At 34.3% G+C, this 27858-nt stretch overlaps 1 protein-coding gene across 3 annotated transcripts; it reads right to left on the bottom strand.

Annotated features, from left to right (window-relative positions):
- Nucleotides 1-17: 17 nt before the first annotated feature.
- LOC142984556 (androgen-dependent TFPI-regulating protein-like) lies at nucleotides 18-27428 on the bottom strand. 3 transcript variants are annotated; one of them, XM_076132261.1, is made up of 4 exons: nucleotides 26748-27428; nucleotides 3957-4097; nucleotides 3119-3339; nucleotides 18-2427 (listed from the first exon to the last, which is right to left on the bottom strand). In XM_076132261.1, exons 1-4 carry the CDS (start codon nucleotides 26976-26978, stop codon nucleotides 2139-2141), a joined length of 882 nt encoding a protein of 293 aa, XP_075988376.1. In that variant the 5' UTR covers nucleotides 26979-27428; the 3' UTR covers nucleotides 18-2138. The 3 variants fall into 3 exon arrangements, with proteins under 3 accessions (XP_075988376.1, XP_075988377.1, XP_075988375.1); XM_076132262.1 differs by lacking the exon at nucleotides 26748-27428 and adding an exon at nucleotides 17942-18034; XM_076132260.1 differs by lacking the exon at nucleotides 26748-27428 and adding an exon at nucleotides 9685-9958.
- Nucleotides 27429-27858: the final 430 nt, after the last annotated feature.

Genomic DNA, 27858 nt, shown 5'->3' with positions numbered 1-27858 from the left:
TTCAATGAAACAACATCGATATTCTAATATTTATATTGCATTCTTAACCATACGATTACAAATACATAAAATATATCTATTACAATTATATTGGCATCTACTTAATATTATCTTATTCTATAGCAAAGACAACAAATTTTATTTGAAACGAAAGTGATAGCTTCGTAAAATATACAATTAGGGACATGAGAGTTAAAATTAAGTGCTTTGGAGGGCTCGAAATTCCCAGTTTTTGTTGTCTAGGTAGCAGTTGTGCTAAGCCAAAGATTATTGGTAGGCTTAAACAACTTTTATACTAAGCTGACCCCTTTTTGTCTTTTTTATTGTTATATATAACACACGTACATAAAATTACGCTTTTTTTCCTATATGGGTAGGACGAGCCCAGAGAACGCCACTTTACAAACTTCTTTGCTTCATTCACATCCATACATCTTGGCATACAGGACCGCCGGTTAAGAGGTTTGTGTGTTTTATAAAAATCTTTCATTTAATATGAATTATACTTTCGTCCCAAAACAATTTAAGATCTTTGCTAACAACTAACACTAAAAATGGAAGAATATTTTTACATTATATCATCAAATTATCCAGTTAAAAATCTTTGCAATCACATTTAGTATATTTATATTTTATTCACAGCACTTATTGCAATAATTTGTTATTTTATTTCATTACGTTTATTACTAAAAAATCGTTTTCCTTACCACATAATTGAGGTTTAGTGTACATCTGTGATTGTTGGTAGCTCCTCGCATGATCAATTATTGTATCAACCACATTGTAAATCTTTTGGCGATTGAAAAGGTAAAGTTGCTAAGAGTTTGTTGCTAGCTCTTCTCATAAGGCTCTTTCCGAGCTAGTGGTAGATTCAGTAATTGCAACGACTATCATAAGTGTCAATATTAGACTTAAATGAATAAATGATATGATTTTGATTTCGTTAACATTTGACCCAAAAAAAACAGTGATAAAGTTAGAAATAATTGATAGAACCCTGCTCCATAATCTAACTATCACAGAACATATTTCATTAATTATTATTAGTATTTAAATACCGCGACCGTATCGGACCCATTAATGATTTCGTTAAACTCGCAAGCGCAACTGCATACTTTGGAATTCCATTTAATAGGCTCGTTCTAGCCGCGGTGGAAACTTGGCTTTACTGAAAAACCCCACTGTAATTTGCAAAAAAGTAGATCCAAAGTTTAAAATAGACAGATTGTTTCCAGGTTTTCTAGATATACAATTTTAACAAACAATTACATGGCAGAATTTCAGTTCACAATGCTGGTTTAAACGAATGCTGTATTGCCAACTTATACTAAGCCAGTCAGGTAAACTCAAGTGCCTTTCCTTCTCTTCTACCGAGAGAAGACCCTTATCCAGCAGCGAAACAACTTGAAATAATTTATGCGAATTTGGTAACAAATGTCATGGTCGATCTATAACACTCAGTAAATACACCATTTTTATATTTATCTCTATATCTACAAGATTCTAGTCGCAGGCAGGAAAGATGTTAGGTAAACGATGAATTTTAATTACAAGTTCTTTATGTTATGGGAGCCATTGAACAACTAGCTCTTATAAAAATCTCTGTGATCTTTATCTAACAGTACTAAAATAATTACTTTTACTGTGTTTATAAAATGTATGCATTTCACAACATACTTTTATGTATTACGAAATATCATGGCACATTATACAATTACATATACAATTTTTGTGCCTATATTTATTTTAAATAGCCAGCTAGCCAAAATATATGGCCTTTTTAACTCCCGGCGCAAAAAGAGGAATATTACAAGTTTAATGTCTGTCTGTCTGTGGCATCATAACTCCCGAACGGATGCAGTAATTTTAATTCAGTTTTCTTAAATATATTAATCAACTGATTTAGTTATAATGTGACAATAAACACCACTAAAATACACAATATCGCACTTAAAGAACCAAGTTGTTAAGTAACTCTCTAATTAAACAACAATCAGTAAGCCTAACAGTATCATTATCCAACTAGATTCATATGGCCCCATAATTTGTTCAACAATAACAGTTTACGTCTACCAAAACACCATTCCAGACCTGAAAAGACCAGCTATATTTGGACTCCAAATCTACCTCAAAACTCATCACAAGCTAGAATGTTCCACCAGACCTTTCGACCTGTACTTCAAATTCCAAGAATCAGAAGACAATCCATTATTGTCAGTCTTCTTCTCCGAAATTTGGACTTCTGTCTTCTCTTCTTGGATTTCTTGAGGTTCTTTATGGAAGATCCTGTTGATGGGGAACTGGATGAAGTAGAAGACGAAGGTGGAAGCCCAGATGAGGATCTGGTAGAGACAGACTTGCCACCAGGTCATGATTGCGAAGACGTTGTAAAGCCAGCGGTGAGCGAGGAAATAGATGGAGTAGTACCTGAAAGTAAAAAGGAGAGTTTAGAAATTTGTTTTAATAAGGTCAAATAATATATTAGGTACTAGCTAGTACTTTATATATTATTAATCATCGAGTTCATTGTAGGATAGAATTTTGATAAGCCGTGTAGAACCTTGTATTCTTTTCTCTCGATCCTTATTCGTTATAATGTAATAATAAGTAATATAATATTTGGCACCTGCTTCGAGTTTTATTAAGGCCAACATAGTGTAGAACTTTGATACACAGATGTACTCTCTATTCCTTCAATCTCATAAAACGGTGGGACAAAACTGGTGAAAGATCAGACGTAAGACCGACGGGTTTTGTGCTTTCCTAGGTACGTAGGTCTGCAAGTTCAATTTTTATACTCCAGACTATCATCCCAATTTATCAACAGCAAAGATTTTAAGTCTACTCGGCTTCGAACCTTAAACCTCAAATGGCAATCGTATACACTACTGATTCGCCACAAAAACAGTCGTACCAGGCATTTTTATTTCTGAATTTTTTCGACATTTTGTCACAAGGTACGTTTGCCGTAGTCACAAAATTGCCAATTAACAAAGCGTTAGTAGCAAAAAAATGCATCAAATTTATTTAAACCACCTGAAAGTCCTTGGACTTACTGTAACAACAACCAGGACCCACTGAAACTGCCTGAAAAGTCATATATTCAAAACCAACTTACACAATAGCATAAGAGACTCCAGCAATGCCGTTCAGCCACAGCTCAATCTTCCTATTAGTGGGGTATCTCCTCGCTTGCAGCAGCGTCTCCACGCCCAGCACGATGAGGATGTTGGTGTGGACGCAGTGGTTGAACCACCACGGGACCAGCTGGTCATAGATCTCCGGGAAGACCAGCTCGCGGTCTATCCAGTAGACTGTCCAGAACATTGAGGATATAAACTGTGGAGAGAAATTAAATCAAAATCAAATCATTTATTAATTTAGGTCAAATGCTGACACTTATGATAGTCAATGATGCAGAGAGTGAATTTACCGCCAGTTCGGACGGTAAACGGTTGATGATGTAAGGAGCTGCTACCAACACTACCGAACACACATAGGTCATAACATATTAAATCAATATATTAAAATGGTAGTCAACAAAATGTCAAATGTATTGGAAGCATGATGGGAGCATCTACAGAATTATTTTATAAGAATATACTTAGTTATGCACCCTAATATTATGAATGCGTTAGTTAATATGTCTGCCTGCTACACATTCACATAGCTAAAACAGTGAATCATTTTTATAAAATGTAGTAGGCGAAAAGCCAAATAAACAGTAACTTTCCTGAAGACCTAAACATCTTTTTGAGTAATCCTGTGTTTGGATTAGCTTGTTAGCTAGTTAACTAGTATATATGTTACCAGTTATATCCAGGTTCTACCCAGGGAACCATGAGCTTATTTTATCAGTACATTGCCAATAATTGTCCAAATCCCATTTTGATATAAAAACAAATACAAAAACACACTCGCATTTTTCAATTAACTAATGTTAGAAATTAACTTACCAATGTCAAAGGTACCACAAGCCCACAGAACATGACATCTCTGACGTATTTCAGTTTCCTGCCGATGTACGACTCGTGCTTGTCCATCCACTCCATCATGTCGTACACCAGAGACATCGTGAGGAAACATGACTGGAACAACTGAGGGAAAGAGAGAGAAGACATTAGTAATATGAAGTGGAAAGAGAGGGTAAGTAACAACAGCCGGATCGATCATTGAGTTTAAGGTCCGCTTACCAAGGTTGTTTTGTGCATGGGTGACCATCTTACACATTAGCAACAGCAAAATCAAAATTAAATCATTTATTCATTTAGGTCAAATATTGACACTTATGATAGTCGTTACAATTACTGAATCTACCACTAGCTCGGAAAGGGGGTAGAGTCTTATAACAAGAGCTAGCAACAAACCCACGGCCACTCTTTTCTATCGCTCAAAGTTTTACAATGTGGTTGATACAATAATTGATCATGCGAGGCGCTGCCAACAATCAATGATATAGACTAAACGTCAATTTAAAAAAAATGAATATGACTAGAATATTTATTAGTCTCTGATCATACCGTATGTTGGGAGCACCTACTAACATGTGACAATAAGAATATGTGCAGTAAGAAAGAGCAAGCATTTAAAAGACAAAAGTTTTGAAGCTGTAATTTATAACAAGTTTTGTGTTTATTTATTCAAATCAATAAATAATAACTGAACGTTACATAAGACAGGCAGACACATAAACCGTGAACACACGAGAGGTCACGGGGAGGACATGTCTGGAGATATCGATACAAGTACAAAGTTTAATTGTTCATTAGATATTTGTCTGATGCACACGTGATTATGACATATAAGTTCGTGAGGTGAGAATGTTGAAATTATATTGAGCCCGCTTATTAAATAGGAGTGGTTTGATAATTAATCTATACTAATATTATGAAGCTGAAGAGTTTGTTTGTTTGAACGCTCTAATCTCAGGTACTACTGGTCCGATTCGAAAAATTCTTTCAGTGTTAGATAGTCCATTTATCGAGGAAGGCTATAGGCTATATATCTTCACGCTACGACCAATAGGAGCAGAGTACCAGTAAAAAATGTTACAAAAACGGTGAAAATTTCACCCATTCTCTCTTATTGGACGCAAGAGAAGTTGCATGGGTCGGCTAGTTTCTAATATATGTACATATAATTTCGAAAAGTCATTGGTGTGTTGCCTCGGATTCGAACCTGCGACCACTTGCGTGGGAGGTGCCAACTTTAACCACCCGTTAAAAAATATTTATTACCTAAAATCATATATATAGATAACATAACTCTTCCGTAATTATAAATATTTTAAACTAACAGTTTATCTTATCATATAACTATAAGGAATTACTAAAAAGTTTAATCTTTAATACCGTTATCAAAGATTAAATGTGTCTACCGTAGTTTTGTCTACGAAACTAATTTAAGAAGATTATCGGTAAGGTTAAATGAGTTATATCACTGTAATTACATAAATCTATACTAATATTATAAAGCTGAAAAGTTTGTTTGATTGTTTGTTTGTTTGAACGCGCTAATCTCAGGAACTACTGGTCCGATTTGAAAAATTCACTGTTAGATAGCCCATTTATCGAGGAACTCTATAGGCTATATATCATCACGCTACGACCAATAGGAGCAGAGAAGCATTTAAAAATGTTACAAAAACGGGGGAAATCTTGACCCATTCTCTGTTATGTGACGCAAGCGAAGTTGCGCGGGTCAGCTAGTGTAAAATAAAAACATTTAATTAGTATGACCTTTGCCGCGACTAAATCCATTGCTCACTTTACACATCCCCGGAAAGGAAGCGACGAAATTGTATATAGCATAATGAACTTTATATCAATCGCATAAGACACAAATTGACAATTAACTGCTGTACTGCATGAGTTATCCCCGGTTTCTCAGGTACATTTTACGGTATTTTATTATATATTTTTAGGTATATTATATTATACAATAGCGTACAATGACATTTGACGCTTTTATTTAAATGCTACTCTGCTCCTATTGGTCGTAGCGTGATGATATATAGCCTATAGAGTTCCTCGATAAATGGGCTATCTAACAGTGAATTTTTCAAATCGGACCAGTAGTTCCTGAGATACAAAAACGCTATTGAACTTATAAACTACCACTAAATGTACTCAAAAACCGAGGGTTATACTAACACATAGGCTACTATTAACTCAAAGAAAACATTTGACGTGGGAAAAGCCTATTATTATAAAATAAAATATATAAAATTCAGCCCCTAAGCTTGTCAAAAAAGGGAACGAAATTTTCACATAGTACCACTACTATGCATGTTACAAAACGCTTCCGCTCCGCTTATCGCCCCGCTTCCCGCTATCACTCGGACCTTATATGTGTCATATGATAAAAGTGTGCCCCAAATACTTCCGGCCGATAATTTAGGGCGAACACGTTTTACGATGCACTTTGAACCTCCTGCATAGATAAGCGGGTTTGATGTCCGATTGAGGTAAAAATATATTTTTACTATTGTAAATTGTATGAGTGACTTTTGTTGATGGCGCAGTAGTAATAAGTTGTTATTCATGCTGGGTTTTGGGTTTGATTTTAGATTAGGTATTGTCTTTGAGCTTACGAGTAGTTATTTAAAAATAAGTATACAACATAAAAACTTCTTTTGTTGATTTTACCACATTTCGCATTAATTATAAATAGTAACATTATCATATAATTTGCAGAATATACCATATTTATTTTAACCGTATTTTAATTAACATAACCGGGACCGACTTTTTACATGCCCTGCGAAGCACGGAGCTGATGCTCAGCTCAAAGACCACTATGCGGTCACCAATCTATGTAATGACTGCGCTAAGGTTGCTTCTCAAAATAATGGTTGTTAAACCGCTAAATGTACTTAAGAAACCGAGGGTTAGTTAATTAGTTAGATAAATCGTTATCAATTCAAGTCCTGTTTATTTGTGCACGTGAAATATTAATTAATTATACAAAGTAAACATTAATTAGAAACATGATCAAATTAACTTTACTGTCCCACTTGTGATTGTAAATAATAACACAGGTTATAACCCCGGATTTTATTTGTATGGATATTTGTGAGAAAATAGCAAATATTCTTTAAACCCTGTTTGTCTGTTTGTCTGTCTGTCTGTCTTTCAACGTGTCTGTCTCACTGTGTGTCTGTATATGGCACCATAGCATTTAAATGGATGAGCCAATTTGGTTGCGGTTTCAATAGAAAACATCATTATTTTTGAAATTCCTAATAATCTAAAGACACTTCAATAAATACAAAGAAATTAGGTGTTACGGAGTCTTTTACAAACATACGAACAAACATGGTAAAAAAGAAAGAAAATAATAATACAAAGATGTTTTCTTGGGAGAATCGAACCCACGACTTCTACTTATCTTTACTAGGATACCGTAAATTCTCAGATAATTATTGTATTTAATGAAAAAATCATACGATTCTTTATCTGTACATAATAATTAGTGAGTAATTATAGTTAAAATAAGATTTGTTAATTAATTTACTTTAAGATAAAAACATAGTAATTACGAAATATTATAGTGGTGTCATTGACCCTAAATGGTCAGTGATCATAAGCGTGATTACTGATCGGAAAATATTTTAGTCAAAACATGTCTCTATCTATCGAAGTTTATACGACTACTGATCGTGGGTTCGATTCCCACTGGGAATAATTATTATTTGTGCGATCCACAAATTATTGTTTCGGCTCTGGTTGTACTTTGTGTCCGTTGTTTGTATGTAACCAACGCAATGGTAGCGGCGTTGTGACCTAAACCACTGCGCCACGGAGGCAGTCTATATTATATTAACTGCACGTTTGGCGCAGTGGTTTAAGCGGTCATCTCGCCGCGACAACCGTAGCGCCGCGTGTGGTGGGTTCGAATCCCACCCGGGACAAATCTTTATGTGATGAGCACGAGTATATGTTCTGAGCCTGTTTATCAATTGATCTATATAAGTATGTATTTAGAAGTATATAAGTATGTTTATCAGTTATTTGGTTACCTTAGTACAAGCTCTGCTTAGTTTGGAAATGACTGTGTGTGTGAGTTGTGCTACGATATTTATTTATTTATATGAATTCCCCAGTTATATATAATCTTATAATTCTTATAAATGATGTCTTTCAGTTACGTAGCTATAACAATCTTGATAACAAAATCACGCGATGGTCACGGGTCAATATAACTTTCTAGATAAACAATAATTATATTAATTACATATGTACCAATCAAACATGAATGGGATTCATTATGTACAGTTTAAATGAAAGAAAAGTAATGTTTTAAAATCATACCAGTTGGAGTTCGCGACTTTGTCCGGGTAAAAAGACATTTGGTAATAAAAAAAATTAATAATAGGATATTTGTCAATCTATGTTATCTATCTGTGAGTAAAATTTCATCAAATTTAAATAACTTATTTTAATTTATTGTGACGGGGTTTTTTTTGTTACAAAGGCAATTTTATTGATATTTGTTCAATAGCTAACCCGCAAGGTTTTGCTTGTCAGGTCAACATAAAAAAGAGATTTTGGAACGAAAAATAGCTGATGCTTGGCACCAAGTCTTTACCTATCTCCTAGATTAATTTCATCAAAATCGGTTAAGCGGTTTAGACATGTAAACGACTGTTAGACTATCGCATTTACTATATAAAAATAGTCAACTTCTGCATGTTAAATAATTCCAATTTCTTATAAAACAAATGTATTGGCCCTTGCCCAGCAGTGGGACAATAAATGGATATTGTTTGCCCACTACCATGTGTCCTAATTAAGTCACGTGTCCCAAACATTTGATTAGTTAAAAACAAATAAATATTTGTTAACAGTTATCTTTGCTGATAACTGTCGCAATGATATTGCTTAGCTATCAGTTAATTAGTTCAATTAGGACGTTTTCCTGTAGTTATAGTTCATTGGAATAGCATTTTATATAAGTCTGCCTATACCCTCAAGTAAAATAGGCGTGATTTTATGTACCTCTATAATAAACGTATCTATGGGGAATACATAAGTACATATAGAGGTATTATACAGTAACGTGAGAAGTATTTAAAAGAAGAGATTTAGGTGCAAATCGTGTTCAACTCAGGCATGTTTTATATCTAAATAAATTAGGACTTTGTGGACACACTTATATACAAAAATGGAAAATAATCGTTCTTTCTGTCTGCTGAATTACAGCACAAATTGAGATGAATTAACATGCATATTTATTGAAGTAAGTACATATTGGAGAAGGACATAGGTTTTTTGCTATTGAAAGTACCGGACGAAACAGCGGGTAAAAACTAGTTAATTATGATTATTATATAAATGAATTGACATGACCAATAGCAAGTTAAACAAAACTCGATAATTTTGATATTTTATAATGTGGGTATCTAAGAATTTATAAATTGTTAGTTACCGTACGAAACGGCTAGACCGATTCTCATGAAATTTTGTGAGGTCTGAGAATCGGCCAACAACTATTTTTCATACCCCTAAGTGACACAATTTAATTTATAGGGCTAAGCAACGTTTGCCGGGTCAGCTAGTTAGTCTATAAATATACAAAACGCACTGAATTATTTTCTTTCAATAACAACACTAATGTATGTAGTTTCTTCAAATTTAAATTAACACCATGCACAGAAAACCACGCAATTAAAAAAGTACTCACGAAATTCCATCCAGTCAAATATCCAGCCCGAAATCTGTACAGATTATCTAGGTCTATATGAGGACTACTTTTTATATCTAGTCCGGCTGCAAAAAGGCTGACATAAAAGTGATGCAACACTCCAAAAAGATGATATACAGTAGTCCAGTATAACTTAGCGTCACTTCTATCAAACAATTTCTCGTTTTCCGTAATCAAAAAACATAGTATATTGTAGAAAATATTACTATCTTTGAATAAAATATCTTCCATTTTTTTAACTAATAAAATGACACTGAATAACAGGAAATATTTCAAATTATATTTTAGAAAATAACACTTTAAAAAAAATCTATTGATAATTTTCAATTATAGTTTATTAAAATAACACTTTTATTCAATAAAAATATCTATTTTGGTATTAATATTCTGAATTTGAGCACTTTATTTTGAAAATAACAAATTTCAAATTAATAATTGCAAAAAATAACACATTAATTTAACCAAATTACAAAATTATATCTTCAAAAATTAACGATTTTTCACAAAATTTATATTTTAAAAAAATGTTAATAATAACACTATATACTAAATATATGATTAAAATTATAATAATATTAGACGCCCGCTTCCCGTAATGGTATGGGGCGACTAACAAGATTTGTCATTGTCGTATCTTTGTACAGATAAAATTGTGTTACCCTCTATGCAATTAATTAGTACTTCATAATTGGTAGATTAAATAATTATTTTCTTGTTTGTTTATTTTAATTAGTATTTATATGTTAATGATAATTGTTATACCAAAGCTGAAATTTCAAAAAGAATATTTCAGTTAGTTCTTTTGGTATAATCTACTTGTATTATTATTGTTTTCTTTTGATAACTATTTTTATTAACTTTCAATAGTAAATGTATTTTAAATGCTTAAACTATAAAAAACGTAAGTCTAGGTATTCATCTGTTACTTTAATACGCTCTAAATAATAAACCAATTTTGATGAAATGTAGAATTTAGTTTTTCAAAATCTACCCTTAAGGAATGAAATAGGGAATTAAACTGTTTTTACAAAGCAGCACATATTGTAATGCAATGTGTAATATAATTATATGTATAGATAAGACATTATATAATATACAATAATCCATTTAAACGAAAATACATACAACCTGAGAAAGTAATCAACAAATAAAATATAAATTTAACAAAACGCCTTTCGTTTTATTCATAGCAAATCAATTGTATTGCGATTATTATTTTATCAGGCGTTTTAGTAATACAGTTAATAAATTTATAAATTAGGTAATGCAAGTTGTAGGTTAACGATATATATTTTGACTGCTTCCCTGGCGCAGTGGTTTAGGTCGCCACACCGCTACCATTGCGTCGGGATGTCTTGGGTTCGATTCCCACATGGGACAATTATATGTGCGATCCACAAATAATTGTTTTAGATCTGGTTGTACTTTTTTCGTTGCTTGTATGTTTGTAAAAGTCCCCGCGACATAAGAGCAATTCTTAGTACAGGAGTTGTCTTTTAAACAAAATGTACAATGTCACTTTATGTGATGTGTAAATATAACGTCTAATAAATTTTTCTAGACCCAGGTTTTGAACCCGAGACCTCTGCACGGCAGTCGCATTCACTATCAAAACTATCAAACACGCCACAGAGGCAGTCACTATAATATAATACTTGATACTAATCTACACAGTTAATTATCTTACAAAAATAACATACAATAGTATACAAAAACTTAGTTTAAAATGTTGTTAATCATATTTAGTTGCAAATCTCGCATATTTTATGAATTAATCAGTTTATTATCAAGGTAACTTAGTAAAGGAGATCGGCAGATTTCGTACAGCTTAAAGTTTGTGTTGTTTCGTAACAGAATTTGTACCACTTATTAAGGGGACTAAGTCACTTATTTTTATTTGGGAGTATTATTTTTAGAAGTCCGGATTAATTAGAAAGTATTTGTTTATTTAAATAATAATTTTTGGTCCATGGCTTATATTTGTTGACAACTAAAGAAAAAGAAAATCTCATGAGACGTCACTTTTCGTCTGACGTCTACGCATCCGCCAATTTGCTGTTGTTTTGAATTGTGGTTTTGACAGCATCTGAGCAATTTAGCGAACTATGGGGGCTTCTAAAAATGGACATAACTTTTACCTCCCAACTTTTAAAAATATAAGAATTTTAAAATAAGCTTGTCTATCATATTAGCTACCAATTAAAACAAAAAGTAAACCTAAACATGACATTTTATAAGCTGTACGAATTCTTCATACAAACCTGCCGTTCGCCTTTGATGCCAAGCTGAAGGTTATATATCAAACTAGCTGACCCGCGCAACTTCGCTTGCGTCACGTAAGAGATAATTGGTTATAATTTTCCCCGTTTTTGTAACATTCTTCGTTGCTACTCCGCTCCTAATGGCCATAGCGTGATGTTATATAGCCTAAAAGCCTTTCTCGATAAATGGATTATCTAACACTGAAAGAATATTTAAATCGGACCTTTAGTTCCTGAGATTAGCGCGTTCAAACAAACAAACAAACTCTTCAGCTTTATAATATTAGTACAGATTAGACTCATACATACATAATATCGCGCTTGTAATAGCTAAAGGTGTGGGCAGAGATATTTGAAATACACGCACATTTCGCTCTTTACAATGTAAGTCTTATGTAATTAAATCAATGTATTTCAGGTTATAAAATTCATACATAAATATCCTTATAAACTTTATAATACTAATATCCATACTAATATTATAAATGCGAAAGTAACTCTGTCTGTCTGTCTGCTACTCAATCACGCTTAAACTACTGAACCGATTTGCATGAAATTTGGTATGGAGATATTTTGATACCCGAGAAAGGACATAGGCTACTTTTTACCCCGGGAAAATGACGCATTTCCCGGGAAAATTCAGGTGGCGAACGAAATCGCGAATAATCAATATTATAATGACATTAAATTAACAAAATTCCGTTGTCATGGCAACTGTTTTAATGGCGGATATGGCTTAGCGCGACTTCGTTATATTAGAGATATAAATAACTTTAAGAATATTTTTCGTGAAAAAAACAAAGCATATTTTATATCATCACGCTACGACCAATAGGAGCAGAGTAACAGTAAAAAAGTGTTACAAAAACGTGGAAAATTCTGACCCATTCTCTCTTATGTGACGCAAGCGAAGTTGCGCGGGTCAGCTAGTTATACTATAAATGCTTAAGTTTATGAGGACAGATGTATGTCAGTTACTCTTTCACGCAAAAACTATTGAACGGATTTTCATGAAATTTGCACCTAGATTAACACGTAGAATACTTTTTGCCTACACAATTATTTGATCGCACAAAGCTCACCCATCCACATAATATCCGCGTCAAAGATTGCTTAACTCACAGATCGTTTACCGCTGCAAATGTTCATAGTTTCTATTTTTAGTATAGTACTAATAACCATAGCTATGTTATTGAAATCAATTAAATGCATCATATGCTTTCGCTGTTCACTTTCTATTGTCTGGTGTTCACTAGATGACCCGTGTGGCTTCGCTTGCTTTATTTATGACTGGTATATAGGCAAAACTTGATTTGTGTATATTGATTTCCCGGGACATAGAGCACAGTTACATGAGAGCTACAGTTTCCTGGGAGAGAATACTATCAAAAAATGGCGGCCGGTCGTATATCGTATTAAATTTAAATAATTTTATGGCCCGACCCTGGACTCAAACCAGGAACGTTATACAGAAGTTGCATATACTTGCACTACAGAAGCGATGATGATAGGTAATTCTTTTAAAAATATAACTGGACTAGCTGACCCGCGCAACTTCACGCTTGCGTCACATAAGAGAGAATGGGTCATAGGTACATTTCCCCGTTTTTGTACCATTTCTACTGGTTCTCTGCTCCTATTGGTCGTAGCGTGATGTAATATAGGCTATAGCCTTCCTCAATAAAATAGACTAACAGTAAAACTATTTTTCAATTCGCACCAGTAGTTCCTGAGATTATCGCGTTCAACTGAACAAACTCTACAATTTTATAATATTAGTATAGATGAAGGCGGTCGTATGTTTGTCGCTCCTTCACTCAAAAACTACTGATTAGATTGTAATGTAATTTGGCATATAGATAATATATAACCTAAATTAACACATAGGATAATTTTTGACCCGATTTTTTTTTGCTTCACGTAACAATTTATTGTTATTTGCGTGCCCTTGACCCACAAAAACCATCTTCAAAATTAATGTCACTATGTAAGGTCATATTTTAACCTAAGCCTTGAAACTTAGAAACTATTTCCTATATGCAAGGTCATATAGAGGTCAAAACGGTCGTTTGCTAAAATACAGTAATACATTAATATTTATTAACTTGTAGACCTTTAAGATAATACAAATCTTAGTAATATTATAAATACAAAGGTTTGTGAATATGTATGTTACTCTTTCACGTTAGAACTGAACAGATATTGATGATATTTGGTCCACAGGTAGTCTAGTTTTTCTCCCAACTATGTTGGAGTCGGCTTCCAGCCTCACCGGATGCAGCTGAATACCAGTATTTTACATGGAGCGAATGCCTATCGGACCTCCACAACACAGTTACCTGGGTTATAACACGATACCCCTCGGTAAGACTGGTTGTCAGACTTTCAAGCTTCTGACTCTCCTACACGCATATTATGTATGTATGTATGAATTACGTATGGAAGTAAAGGTAACTAAAAGCATAAAGAATTACTTTTCACTAAACTCTTAAGCACTTAGTTATGCACTAAATTCTATACTAAACTATTCTAACATTACACTTTGAGTTCAAAACCAAAAACACATTTTGAAAAATATCAAAATAAAACTAAAAAAACAAGGTGTCATTGCCCATTTTATGTTTCTGTTTTCATATGGTTAGTGGACAACCTAGTGTCAAAGTTGTTCAAGGCGAAGGCGTTTGACGTGGCTTAACGACTGTTATCTTAATTAACAACAACCGGGACCGACTTTTTACGAGCCCTCCGAAGCAAGGAGACGCTCAGTTCAAATACCAGTATACGGTCACCCATCTATGAAATGACCGTTACAAGGGTTGTAACCTACAGATCGTTTACCGACCGGTGAGCGCAACTGGCTATGAACGCCTTATTATGAACGATGGAAAACCATAATAATATATCAGCCTAGCCTTTCTTCCAAACTATGTTGGAGTCGGCTTCCAGTCTCACCGGATTCAGCTGAATACCAGTGCTTTACATGGAGTGACTGCCTATCTGACCTCCACAACACAGTTACCCGGATTATAACACGATACTCTTCGGTAATATTGGTTGCCAGACTTTCAACTTTTTGGAAAACGTACGGTGGAAAATTATGAATAGTCTTATATACCTACAAGATCTTTGACTCAAAAAAGTCGGTAATATTCTAGCAATTTTTAATTTTATTAGTGTTACAATGACTTGCGTTCAAGTCATTCATTATATTATTTTTATTACTTTTGTAGCAAAAAACTCAGGTACTGTGTTTTTCAATGCTTTTTTTTCTATCTTTAATGTGTTGCTGTGCTAATGTTACCGGTTATTTTACAAACACGATTATTTAAACCTAAAAGGTGTAGAGATGTATAAAATACACCCATGTTTTGCCATTAATTGCGATTGCCTATCGGAGGGTGCCTGACTACTGTAAACGACTCTCAATAATCTTTGCAAATGACAGGCAGGACCCACAATTTAACGTGCCTTCCGAAACTCGAAGGAACTCGATATGTACAAGATGGTCACCCATCTACAGAACAACCTCGGGAAGCGTAGCTTAACCCCAGAGATCGATCCGCGCGGCTGTTGTCAACTAAGCCACGAGCACTATTTATTGAGAATACTTAATATAGTAACACATTTTCATCCTATTACATGGCACTAAAATTGTTAATGGCGAAATGTTGGTGTATCTTAGTCACCGCTGCCTTCATCTCCTTATATAACATTCGTAATAATATATAATGTATGTAGATACAAAGTTTAATTCCACCTTATATACAATGGTTTATAAAGTTTCAAGGTAATTAACGAGATAAACCTTTGATATAAATAATGAAATATCTCAAGCAAACAAGTTGTTAGTGAGATATGCTATTTTATTATTTTTTGTATCAAGCGTTGAAAGGACTTTTTGTTCTTTTATACTGTACAAAAACAGTGTTGATCCTTTTCATTGATAATAATAAACATTTTGACCGGATTCTGTAAAACACGGGACTTGGTTTTATGTGAAATTACGACTGCCTCCGTGGCGCAGTGGTTTAGGTCGCCACGCCGCTACCAGTGCGTCGGGAGGTCGTGGGTTGGATTCCCACACGGAACAATTATTTGTGCGATCCACGAATAGTTGTTTCTGGTTGTACTTTGTGTCCGTTGTTTGTATTTTTGTAAAAGTCCCCGCGACACAAGAGCAATTCTTAATGCCGGAGTTGTCTAAATAAAAAAATAATGAAAGCATATTCATTGAAATAATGTACCTAATTAATTATATACTATAGTCACAGAATAAGTAATAGTACTACCGTACAGAAGGTCCACTTCTGAACAAAAGTGAAGTTTAGGCATAAAAAATTACCTACACTAACGACTGCCACACGAAATTGAAACTTATCGCGTTGCGCGAGCGTTCATACTCCATTGGGTATCGCCGCGCGTCTCCGGTTTCACCGCCGGAACACAGGGTTATCACTAGTCGACATAAATATTAAAATAAATCAATAAAGAGAACAGTGTGTACCTATGCAAATACAATACTTCAAAACATGTTAATCTGTTCCTAATAGTGTTTGAAAAACCCATTAATCATTATAAAATAAAATTATAATTGTATTGCTGTCTGGCCATTAAATAAATATAGGTAGGTATCTACATAACTTTACTATACATAAAAAAGCGAATAGAACAAACGATTGGCCGCCGCCACTTTTTTAACAGGTATTCCGTGGATTGCGCCGACGATATTAAAAAATGATATTCATATATTTATTATATTATTATGATATTTTCGATTCCGTATTGCCTTTGTTCATGCACCCATAAACACTACAGTATCTTTTAGCTTTATTACGGGATTTTTGTTGTTTAGTTGACATTTTTTTTTATTTAAACAGAAAACAGATTAAGAAAATAGATAAGTGTAGCTAGCACTAAATCGCGCGACGCGGTCAGCGAGCGCGCCGAGTGGCAACCTACTGAGATAGGCCGCATATGCGGCCCGGCGGCCGATCATACCTACTCTGCGGAGTGGAACCCCCCTGCTATAGTTTTCGATCCCACAGTGAAACTGCGTCACGTAGGTAGTAGTGTGACACATCAACTAATTAACTGTCCATCCCGCCAAAAAGAAATAACAAAGTAGACTCATAGATATTTTCCTTTTTTACTAAAAATAGTTTCGTACGTCAGAACTCAGGATAATTTCTACCCAGCCATGACGTCTGTAGTTTCTTGTTTAGGTAAAAAGAAAAGACATAGCCAATACATTATTATATTCGATCTAAAAAATCACTTTAAGGAAGGATAAAGCTTCAACCTCGTTTATTAGGCGGATATAGCTAAACTACTAAACCGATCGAGATAAAATTTTAAATTAAAATGTCGTAGCCGGTTTCGGCTAAGGTGGCCACTTTCATTGAAACCAGCCAACTGTGCAGGACTTGGTTTAATAGTGTCCAAGTGTGTGTACAATACACAGGTACAATCTCTATTCCTTATCTCTCAGAGTACGGTGGGGCGGTAGACACGACCAGTGAGAGATCAGGCGCAGGACCGACGCGGCGACGGCTTTACGAGCTCTCCGAGGCACGAAGGTCTACAACCTTAACATCCTAACTCCGGGTAAACTGAGAGAATGTTAAACAGATTTTTATTTATTAAACTCAGATATAGCCTGTTTAAAGCTTACCGTTTTGGTAATACTTTATAAAGGAATATGATATTATTTTATACACTCGAGTTATGTAGGTCTTTTAATATAAAAATAATTTCGAAAGTTTGTGAAGAAGGATATATGTTTGTTACTCTTTCACGAAAAAACTACTGAACAGATGTTCATAAAATTTGATACATGGATAATTTATAACTTTGAATAACACATAGGATACTTTTTTACCACAGGAAACCTTTTCACGCCGACGAAGTCGCGGGCGGAAATTACTATACCTATAAACCTTTATTAAAACCTCTAAAATTTGTATAAAACAACTTACCACATTCCAGTTTGTCACCATAAAACCACTATAATCCCATATTAAACTGAAATAATAATTCTTTTTCTGTTCCGGGGTTAAATTAACCCTCACAAGATACCCATAAACTGATACGAAATAAAATAAATCGCATTGCAAGAAATGAAATGCCGTTCTCAAAATTAAATCAAAATCGGCAGAATTTCGCTTTAAAAAATACATATTTTTTTGAAAAATATAATCGTGTATACTGTATGAAACTTTTGTGTGAAATGAATGTATTTTTCGTATTACAATAGTTAATTTTGTTTTCCGTTGTATAATATAATTTATCATTATGAGACTCAACTCTTAAAACTGGTATCAATTGTGACTATTTTTTTTTATATACTAGGTAAATACTGTTGGTCTGCTCACTGAAGCTAAAAATAATATTAACTATTTATAATAGGTGTTTCAACTAAAATAAAATATATTAATATATATACCAATTGTAAAAAAAGGAAAGGGAGAGAGCCCCATGCATCGAAGTACTCCTCCGCATCGCTGTCTACCGGAAACGTTGTATGAATAATTAGTTTTTGTTACTCTTTAAGAATTATCGGTCAGTGAGAGCCAAATCAAACCCGGTATAGACGTTTTGGAGGCTAATCGGAAAAAACATTCAAACAAATAAACAAAAAAAAGTTGAAGCGTTTTTTCTATAGTTCGTGCTTACAACTTATAGGCGACATTTCAAGCTTCCATTTCATATAAGTTGCAATACAATCGGGTTAGTCGTTTTTGAGTAATATACAAACAAACTAACACACATAGAATCTTTGTTATTATAACAAATGGACTTTTGTATGACAAAAAACACACTAAAATTGGTTCAGTTATACTCGAACGTTATAAAATAAATAAATTAATAAAAAGCGCCTATAGCTCAGTGGTTAAGGCTACTTAACTTACATTCAAGTGGTCAAGGATTCTTTTCAAACACAAGTCTTAAAATGTTGTATATTTTAATTTTATGAAAGAATACAACTCCTGTACTAAGAATTGCTCTTGTGTCGCGGGGACTTTTACAAACATACAAACAACGGACACAAAGTACAACCAGACCAGAAACAATTATTTGTTGATCGCACAAATATTTGCTCCGTATGGGAATCGAACCCACGACCTCCCGACGCAATGATCTCTGCGTGGCGACTTAAACCACTGCGCCACGGAGGCGGTCAAAATTGATGCAATTTTATAATATAGGTAACTTAATATGCTATAGTTTTAAAATAACCAAAATCATTTATTAAAAATTTATGGTCAACTGCCACAAAACCTGTATGATTGCGTCAATATTGACGTAGGTAAAAGTTTTTCAAGTTTAAATATAAAGATCCTGTAATTTATGAATTTATAAAACATCTTTATAACACTGTTCTTAAGTTTATCCATACTTCCATACTAATATCATAAAGGCGAAAGTAACTCTGTCTGTCTGCTACTCAATCACGCCTAAACTACTGAACCAATTTGCATGAAATTTGGTATGGAAATATTTTGATGCTCGGAAAGGACATAGGACAAGGACATATATATCATCACGCTACGACCAAAAGGAGCAGAGTACCAGTAAAAAATGTTACAAAAACGGGGAAAAATTTCACCGATTCTCTCTTATTGGACGCAAACGAAGTTGCGCGGGTCAACTAGTGACCTATAAAACTACCATCGCAGTACAGCTGTGGGATCGAAAATTATCCTACTAATATTATAAATGCGAAAGTTTGTGAGAATGTATGTATGTATGGATGTTTGTTACTCTTTCACGCAAATACTACTGAACCGATTACGATGAAATTTGGTATATAAGCCTCTAGTTTATTATAATGATGTAACACTAGAGGCCACCCGCGACTTCGTTCGCTTGGAAACCCTTCCCGTGTAAATCCCGATCCCTCGGGAACTCCGGGATAAAAAGTAGTAGCCTATGTGTTATTCAGGGTCTTCAGCTACCTACATATCAAATTTCATCGTAATCGATTCAGTAGTATTTGCATGAAAAGGTAACAAACATTTATACCTTCTCACAAACTGTCTCATCTATACTATATACTATCTATACTAATATTATAAAGCTGAAGAGTTTGTTTGTTTGTTTGTTTGTTTGAACGCGCTAATCTCAGGAACTACTGGTCCGATTTGAAAAATTCTTTCAGTGTTAGTTAGCCCATTTATCGAGGAAGGCTATAGGCTATATAACATCACGCTACGGCCATTAGGAGCGGAGTAGTAACGAAAAATGTTACAAAAACGGGGAAAAAATTGACCCAGTCTCTCTTAAGTGACGCAAGCGAAGTTGCGCGGGTCAGCTAGTTTATAATATTATTAGGATAAAAAACTTTGTATAAAAAGACAACTCCTGCATAAAGAATTGCTCTTTAAAACATTTTACAAACATACAAACAACGGACACAAAGTACAACCAGACCCGAAACAACTACCTATGGATCGCACAAATAATTGTTCCATGTGGGAATCGAACCCACGACCTCCCGACGCAATGGCAGTACTACACAGAGGCAGTCAAGTATTAAAACACATTAGGAAGTGCTTATATACAACTAAGTATATAGACCTTGAAAATAACGACCTGTAAGCGTAACAAGTTCAAGTACATATATAATATACACGGAATAGTAATTATATACTACTAGCTGACCCGCGCAACTTTGCTTGCGTCACATAAGAGAGAATGGCTCATCATTTTCCCCGTTTTTGTAACATTTTTTACTGGTACTCTGCTCCTATTGGTCGTAGCGTAATGATATATAGCCTATAGCCTTCCTCAATAAATAGGCTATCTAACACTAATAAAAATATTTTTTTAAATCGGATCAGTAGTTCCTGAGATTAGCGCGTTCAAACAAACAAACAAACTCTTCAGCTTTATAATATTAGTATAGATTTGTATGCTCGTTAATACTCCTTAGATAATTGTATATAAACCAGTGTCTTTATTCGTCATCATCAGCTTAGCCTTTCTTCCAAGCTATGTTGGGGCTTCCAGTCTCACTGGATGCAGCTGAATACCAGTATTTTACATGGAGCGACTGTCTATCTGACCTCCACAACACAGTTACCCGGGTTATAAATACGATACTCCTCGGTAAGACTGGTTGGATTAACACCTACGATACTTTTTACTCCAGGAAATCTTTTCAAGCAAAAGCTTATAAAAATTTATATACTTAAGTCATCTTTTCTGAACTTCTTAAGGAAAAATCAAACATAAATAAAAACCTGTTTTGTTGATAATTGGTTATATTGACGTAATTCGATCTCTTATTCCTTTTTTATCAATACCTATCACATGACGGATAGGATGAAGCGCTCATAGTCAGTTGTGCTCACCGGTAAACGATCTGTGAGTTAAGCAACCGTTGGCGCGGTCATTGTATAGATGGGTGACCGCATAGTGGTATTTGAACTAGGCATCTCCATGCTTCGGAGGGCACGTAAAAAGTCGGTCCCGGTTGTTGTCAATTAAGATAACAGTCGTTAAGCCACGTCAAAGGCCTTTCGGGCTTGAACAACATTGAAACTAGGTTGACCACTAACCATACGATAGATAGATCATTATTATTCTGAATACAAGTAAGTTCCTCATTCTAGCCCCAATTTGACCCTTTAGTTCAAAAACCCAACAATGTAACGAAATGACTGACATTTTAATAAATTATAATCTATACTAATATTATAAAGCTGAAGAGTTTGTTTGTTTGTTTGATTGTTTGTTTGTTTGTTTGTTTGTTTGTTTGAACGCGCTAATCTCAGGAACTACTGGTCCGATTTGAAAAATTCTTTCAATGTTAGATAGCCTATTTATTAAGGAAGGTTATAGGCTATATATCATCACGCTACAACCAATAGGAGCAGAATACCAGTGGAAAATGTTACAAAAACGGGGAAAATCTTGATTCTCTCTTATGTGACGCAAGCGAAGTTGCGCGGGTCAGCTAGTACTAAAGAAAATCAAATTATTTATTCACTTAGGTCAAATGCTGACACTTATGATAGTCAATGATACAGAGAGTGAATTTACCGCCAGTTCGGAAAGTAGGGCCAATGAGAGGAGCTGGCAACAAACTCCAGGCCACTCTTTTTAATCGCCAAATGGTTTTACTAATTTAGTTTAAGTGATTAAAGTAGAATTACATACTTAAGGGACTGACATGCCCGGGTTTGAGTCCCAGCGGAGACATAAATTCGACAAACTTTGTATATAATAAGGCTGTGATAAAAGACTAACTATTGCCCGAGGTTCACTTGCTTTTTTATTCTAAAATTGGACATTTGATTTCAAACTAAGCCGAGCTTGTTACTATGGTAACCAAATAACTGATAAACATACTTATATACTTCTAAATACATACTTATATAGATACATTAACAACTCTCAGCTCATCACACAAATATTTATTCCGGGTGGGATTCGGACCCACAACACGCGGTGTTGCACTTATTTCGGCAACGTGACCACGTTAACCACTGCGCCAAATGTGCAGTTAATTTAAAAATAATGCACATAAAACGAATGAAAATAATGAAATGAACATATTATTTCGTTTTGTCAAAGTCAAATAAATATATACTTTTTTATGTATTTATTGACCTCACAATATGTATTTTTAGAATAACCATTTTTCATGTAGGTATGTTATTATTTTTATATAAAAAGTTATTTTTAAATATTAGGTCGGGGAAAAAGTCTTTTCGCATTATAGTATGTATGAACTTGTGATAAAATCTCTTTGGCTTCAAGAATCACAAATGAGTACACGGTTCATTAGGTTTCTTTCAGAGAGCTCGTGAAGTACCCAAATGTCGAGCTTTTTTGTGTAGAGAAAAGATTTTATTACAAGTTCATACATACTATAATGCGAAAAGACTTTTTCCCCGACCTAATATATTTTTTTACATAAATAAGTGATTTAAGGAGTCATCTTTTGTGACAGTCGTTGACCCTATAATTTTTTCAACATTTCAAGTACCATGTAATAGGGGGCGAGTCTATTGCCATATACCGAAGATTACTTAACTAAAACTAAATACTTGGCATAAAAACCCAATGATTCGTTGCCCCACATGGGAATCGAACCGGCACATCTTCAATAAATATGTCTGAAATGAAGTAGTAGTTATTGCCTCTCACGCAAGTTGTTGAAAGTGCGTATGTAATATTACGCTTGTTTTACCCATAGGAGTAAGCAGAGATAAAATACACCCACGTTTCGCCATTAACAATATTAGTCCCATGTAATATATATGATGACTCCGTGGCGCAGTGGTTTAGGTCGCCACGCCACTATCATTGCGTCGGGAAATCGTGGGTTCGATTCCCACACGGAACAATTAAATAGTTATTTAGGGTCTTGTTGTACTTTGTGTCCGTTGTTTGTATGTTTGTGACACAAGAGCAATTCTTAGTGCGGGAGTTGTCTTTTAACAAAGTATATTGGGCGAGTCTATTACCATATACCGGGCACGGTACCAAACTCCGGACTATTTGGGATGCTAATATCCTATTAATATTATAATTGCGAAAGTTTGTGAGAATGGATGTATGTATATTACTCTTTCAGGAAAATACTGCTGGACGTATCATTTAACATATTTATTGCAAAAGTTTGTAGATATACATATTATTATTATTATATATTTGTTATTCTTTCACACAAAGAAAATTTTGTACACAGGTATTAAATATAACCAGGAATAACACATAGAATATTTTTTGCCGCTATATTTTTTTTAAGTCAACTCCCGCGCTAAGAATTGCTCTTGTGTCGCGGGGACTTTTACAAACATACAAACAACGGACACAAAGTACAACCAGACACGAAACTATTATTTGTGGATCGCACAAATAATTGTTCCGTATGGGAATCGTTATGCGGCCGAAGCCGAAAATAGAAGCTATAGTAAGTAATATGAAGTATTTAAACGGCCATCTTTGCGTGTAAGTAATTACATTTAAACTAGTTTTTCTAGTAGAAGAGCAATTATAAACCATTTTATCAACTGTGTATATCGATATAGCTTGTATTGTGGAATCGTTGTTTTGTTTTTGTCACATCCATTTATCGCAAGATTGATGAAGAAGTTATATAATATAAAACATGCTATTTTATTTATGTACTAGCTGACCCGTGCGGCTCCGCTCGCGTGAATTTCGTACTGTTGCTTATTGGTTTGAGCACGCGAATTGCGAAGCGCTCGATACACCTACACATAAAAATGTTAACAACTGTTTTGTCATCTAATGGTTATTTACGAAAGGGACCCGAAAGGCACACAATGTGACACAGGCTCAGGCAGGCCTGATTTCCTGTGGTTATCTTCTTTTCCGCTCTCGTCTGTATCCGTAGCAGTTTACACTGTAAAATATAATACCTTATAATAGACTGACCATTGCTTATCCGTCTGGATTCAGAATATTATTATAGGTCCTATCTGCGCCGGAGCTCTTCAGACGCGTAATAATGTATACTTGCGATGATACGTCCGAAACCGCGTAACCCGTAATTATTTTTTATGCTTATATCATCCGTTGTTTATTTTTTAAAACTTACCACATAGTCTGTTTCATAGCTATCCAATTTATTTCCTTAATGCAACCAATTCATTTGGTTATTAAATATTATGTGATTCGAACAACAACGCCATCTGTCAGTTGCGGCGAACACCGACAACAAACGAAATTACTCGGTTTGCCATCTAGGATATCCCGATCGCACCGGACCCACGTAAACCAACATTTTTGTGTAATATATCATACAACATTTATGTTTAAAAATCTTATAAATGTATAGCATGTTTCAAAGGTATTTTTTTACAATAAAGCCATCAAAATAAATTAATTAGAAAAAACATGCTTTGTTGCGGTTTATAACGCCATCTATTGGTTGGTGCGAACAACAGGTATCGATACGGCAGGCGCCGCGTTAACTATGCGAATGTTGTGAAATGGATTGTAACGCCATCTATGGTCTCTATAGGGAAACGCAGGTTCAAACGATTTCTACGTATTTTTTTCAATTTCCTAAAAATCTTTGAAATTTTATACTATAAAAAGTATCCTAGAAATTGCTCCACTACTTATTCTATGCATATACCAAATTTCAGTGCATTCTATCCGGTAGTTTTTACGTGATAGCGACACATACAGACGGAGGACAGACAGACAGACAGACAGACAGACAGACAGACAGAAAAGAAAATTATAAATTGTAGATTCGGTATCAGTATCCGTTACTAAACATCCCCCATTGGTTTTTTTTTAAATATATTCAATGTACAGAATTGACCTCTCTACAGATTTATTATAAGTATAGATTTTGTCTTTATAAACAATGCATGGAGTACATATCCTACTAATATTATAAATGTGAAAGTTTGTGAGTATGTATGGACGTTTGTTACTCTTTCACGCAAATACTACTTAATCGATTACTAGGAAATTTAGTATGTAGGTTGCTAAAGATCTAGAATAACACATAGGCTACTTTTTATCCCGGGGATCTCGAGGGATCGGGATTTACACGGGAAGGGTTTCCACGCGGACAAAGACTAGTCTATACTAATAATAATATTATAAAGCTGAAGAGTTTGTTTGTTTGTTTGTTTGAACGCGCTAATCTCAAGAACAACTGGTCCGATTTGAAAAATTCTTTCACTGTTAGATAGCCCATTTATCGAGGAAGGCTATAGGCTATATATCATCACGCTACGACCAATAGGAGCAGAGTATGAGTAAAAAGTGTTACAAAAACGGGGAAAATTGGGATCCATTCTCTCTTATGTGACGCAAGCGAAGTTGCGCGGGTCAGCTAGTTTAATATAAAACATGCAATTTATTTATGTATATGCTTGGCCTATATAAACAGGCAATCCTAAGACTGTTATTAGTGTCAATCTATATAATATATTATATAAAATTACTTGTCCTGACTGATTTACTGACTGTTTATCATCGCACAGTCTAAACAATAAAAGTTATAAATATGAAATTTCCATGTAAAATACTGGTATCCAGCTGCACCCGGTGAGACTGGAAACCGACTATTAGTATTTTAATGGGTAACAAAAATAAATGGTTCGAAGTTAAATATGTATGTATGGAACAAGGACAACGATATCCTTCCTTCTAAGCTTGTAAGATAGGTCACTAACATCTCACAGAGTCTCAATAACAAAATGGTTTCCTAAAACCTGTTTAAATTCAAGTTTTAATCAAGCTCAAGGCAAGTTGCAGGTATAAATTGTTGTATTTAGAGATTGTATAGAGCAAAGCACATTGAAACTGTTGCATCGAATCGATTACCATAGGAAAAAAATAATATTTAGATATATTAGGTCGGGGAAAAAGTCTTTTCGCATCATAGTATGTATGAACTTGTAATAAAATCTTTTCTTTACACAAAAAAGGTCGATATTTGGGAACTCACGAGCTCACTGAAAGAAACCTAATGAACCGTGTACTCATTTGTGATTCTTGAAGCCAAAGAGATTTTATTACAAGTTACTCTGGCCTACTGTCACATTATTACAAGTTACTGTGTCCTAATCCTGTCCCACTGCAGGGCAAGGGTCTCCTCCTAAACGAGGGGGAGGGGTTAGGCCTTGAGTCCACCACGCTGGCAAAGTGCGGGTTGGGGACTTGATTCACAGACGTAATATAAAATACCTATTGTCTTCCTAAATTGTATCAAAAAATAACAAAACAAAGAATACAAAAACTTGTCTACGGAAGCATATTAATACAAAAAAAAGAACTCACGAAATTCCAGTTTGTGAGGAAGCAGGGCGTAAACCACTTAATATTTAACACATCAGGGTTATCCAGTTCTATCTTCTCGGTTATCAATAAGTACCAAATGTAACCACCATAACCACTGACGAACCAGAAGCCAGAAACCGCGAACAAATGGAAAATTAACCTCAAATATAATCTAATTGAATTTACACTACTGTTCCCGAAATTCGGCACTGCGATTCTCACTTCAGTCATTTTGAAAGATTTCACTGGTTATAGTTAAATATAGGTTATCTATTAGTTAGTTGTTTTCATACCGTTGTTGCTTTTTGGCAAATAGTTAATCCGATAGTTAAATGTATATTGTGAAATTTTTTGGTCTAAATTTTAAAATTAATGTTGAGTTATCATTTGTTTTTTTTTTGTTATTGCTTTTTACACTTTTTTTTAATGGTGACTTTTTTGAAATAGACTTTTTAAAATTTATTTATTTATTGTTATTTCCACAACACTTTTTTTCTTTTTTTATTGTTCTTTTTTCAAATATTTATTGGTCGAATAACACTTTTATTTTTGCACCATAAACTTTTCAATTTATTTTTTCAATTTTTGTTTTATTTCACTATTTTCAAAATTGTTATTTATTTTTACACTATTTATTTATTTACACTAGAATGTTATATGTACGCGTGCGTTTCGTATCAATATAACGTGTTCTGTGAACTGTTGTTAAGTAAAGCAGAATATTAGGGATCCTTGGGTTTTTCAAGACATTTTTTCTAATCCATACTAATATTTTAAATGCGAAAGTAACTCTGTCTGTCTGTCTGCTACTCAAACACATCTAAACTACTGAACCAATTTGCATGAAATTTGGTATCAAGATATTTTGATACCCGAGAAAGGACATAGGCTATATAATCATCACGCTACGACCAAAAGGAGCAGAGCACCAGTAAATAATGTAACAAAAACGGGGAAAAATTTGATCCATTCTCTCTTATTGAACGCAAGCAAAGTTGCGCGGGTCAGCTAGTAATGAAATATTTTTTTCTAGAAAGATCTTTGTTGGTTTATAGTTAAATATTCATTATCATTAATGTTGTACATCGTTAAATACTAATTGTTAATTTTT

Source organism: Anticarsia gemmatalis, chromosome 27 (assembly GCF_050436995.1).
Source record: "Anticarsia gemmatalis isolate Benzon Research Colony breed Stoneville strain chromosome 27, ilAntGemm2 primary, whole genome shotgun sequence".
NCBI lineage: Eukaryota > Metazoa > Arthropoda > Insecta > Lepidoptera > Erebidae > Anticarsia > Anticarsia gemmatalis.
Note: the sequence above shows the minus strand (reverse complement) of the source record. Positions and strands in the feature narration are given on the sequence as shown.

What these genes read in the sequence shown, in the direction of transcription:
- LOC142984556 (XM_076132260.1), bottom strand. Translation starts at nt 9,936, where the DNA reads ATGGAAGATATTTTATTCAAAGATAGTAATATTTTCTACAATATACTA. An exon ending in ATTTGACTGGATGGAATTTC is followed by an intron (nt 4,098 to 9,684) that starts GTGAGTACTTTT and finishes TCTTTCCCTCAG; the next exon opens with TTGTTCCAGTCATGTTTCCT. An exon ending in TTGTGGTACCTTTGACATTG is followed by an intron (nt 3,340 to 3,956) that starts GTAAGTTAATTT and finishes TTCTCTCCACAG; the next exon opens with TTTATATCCTCAATGTTCTG.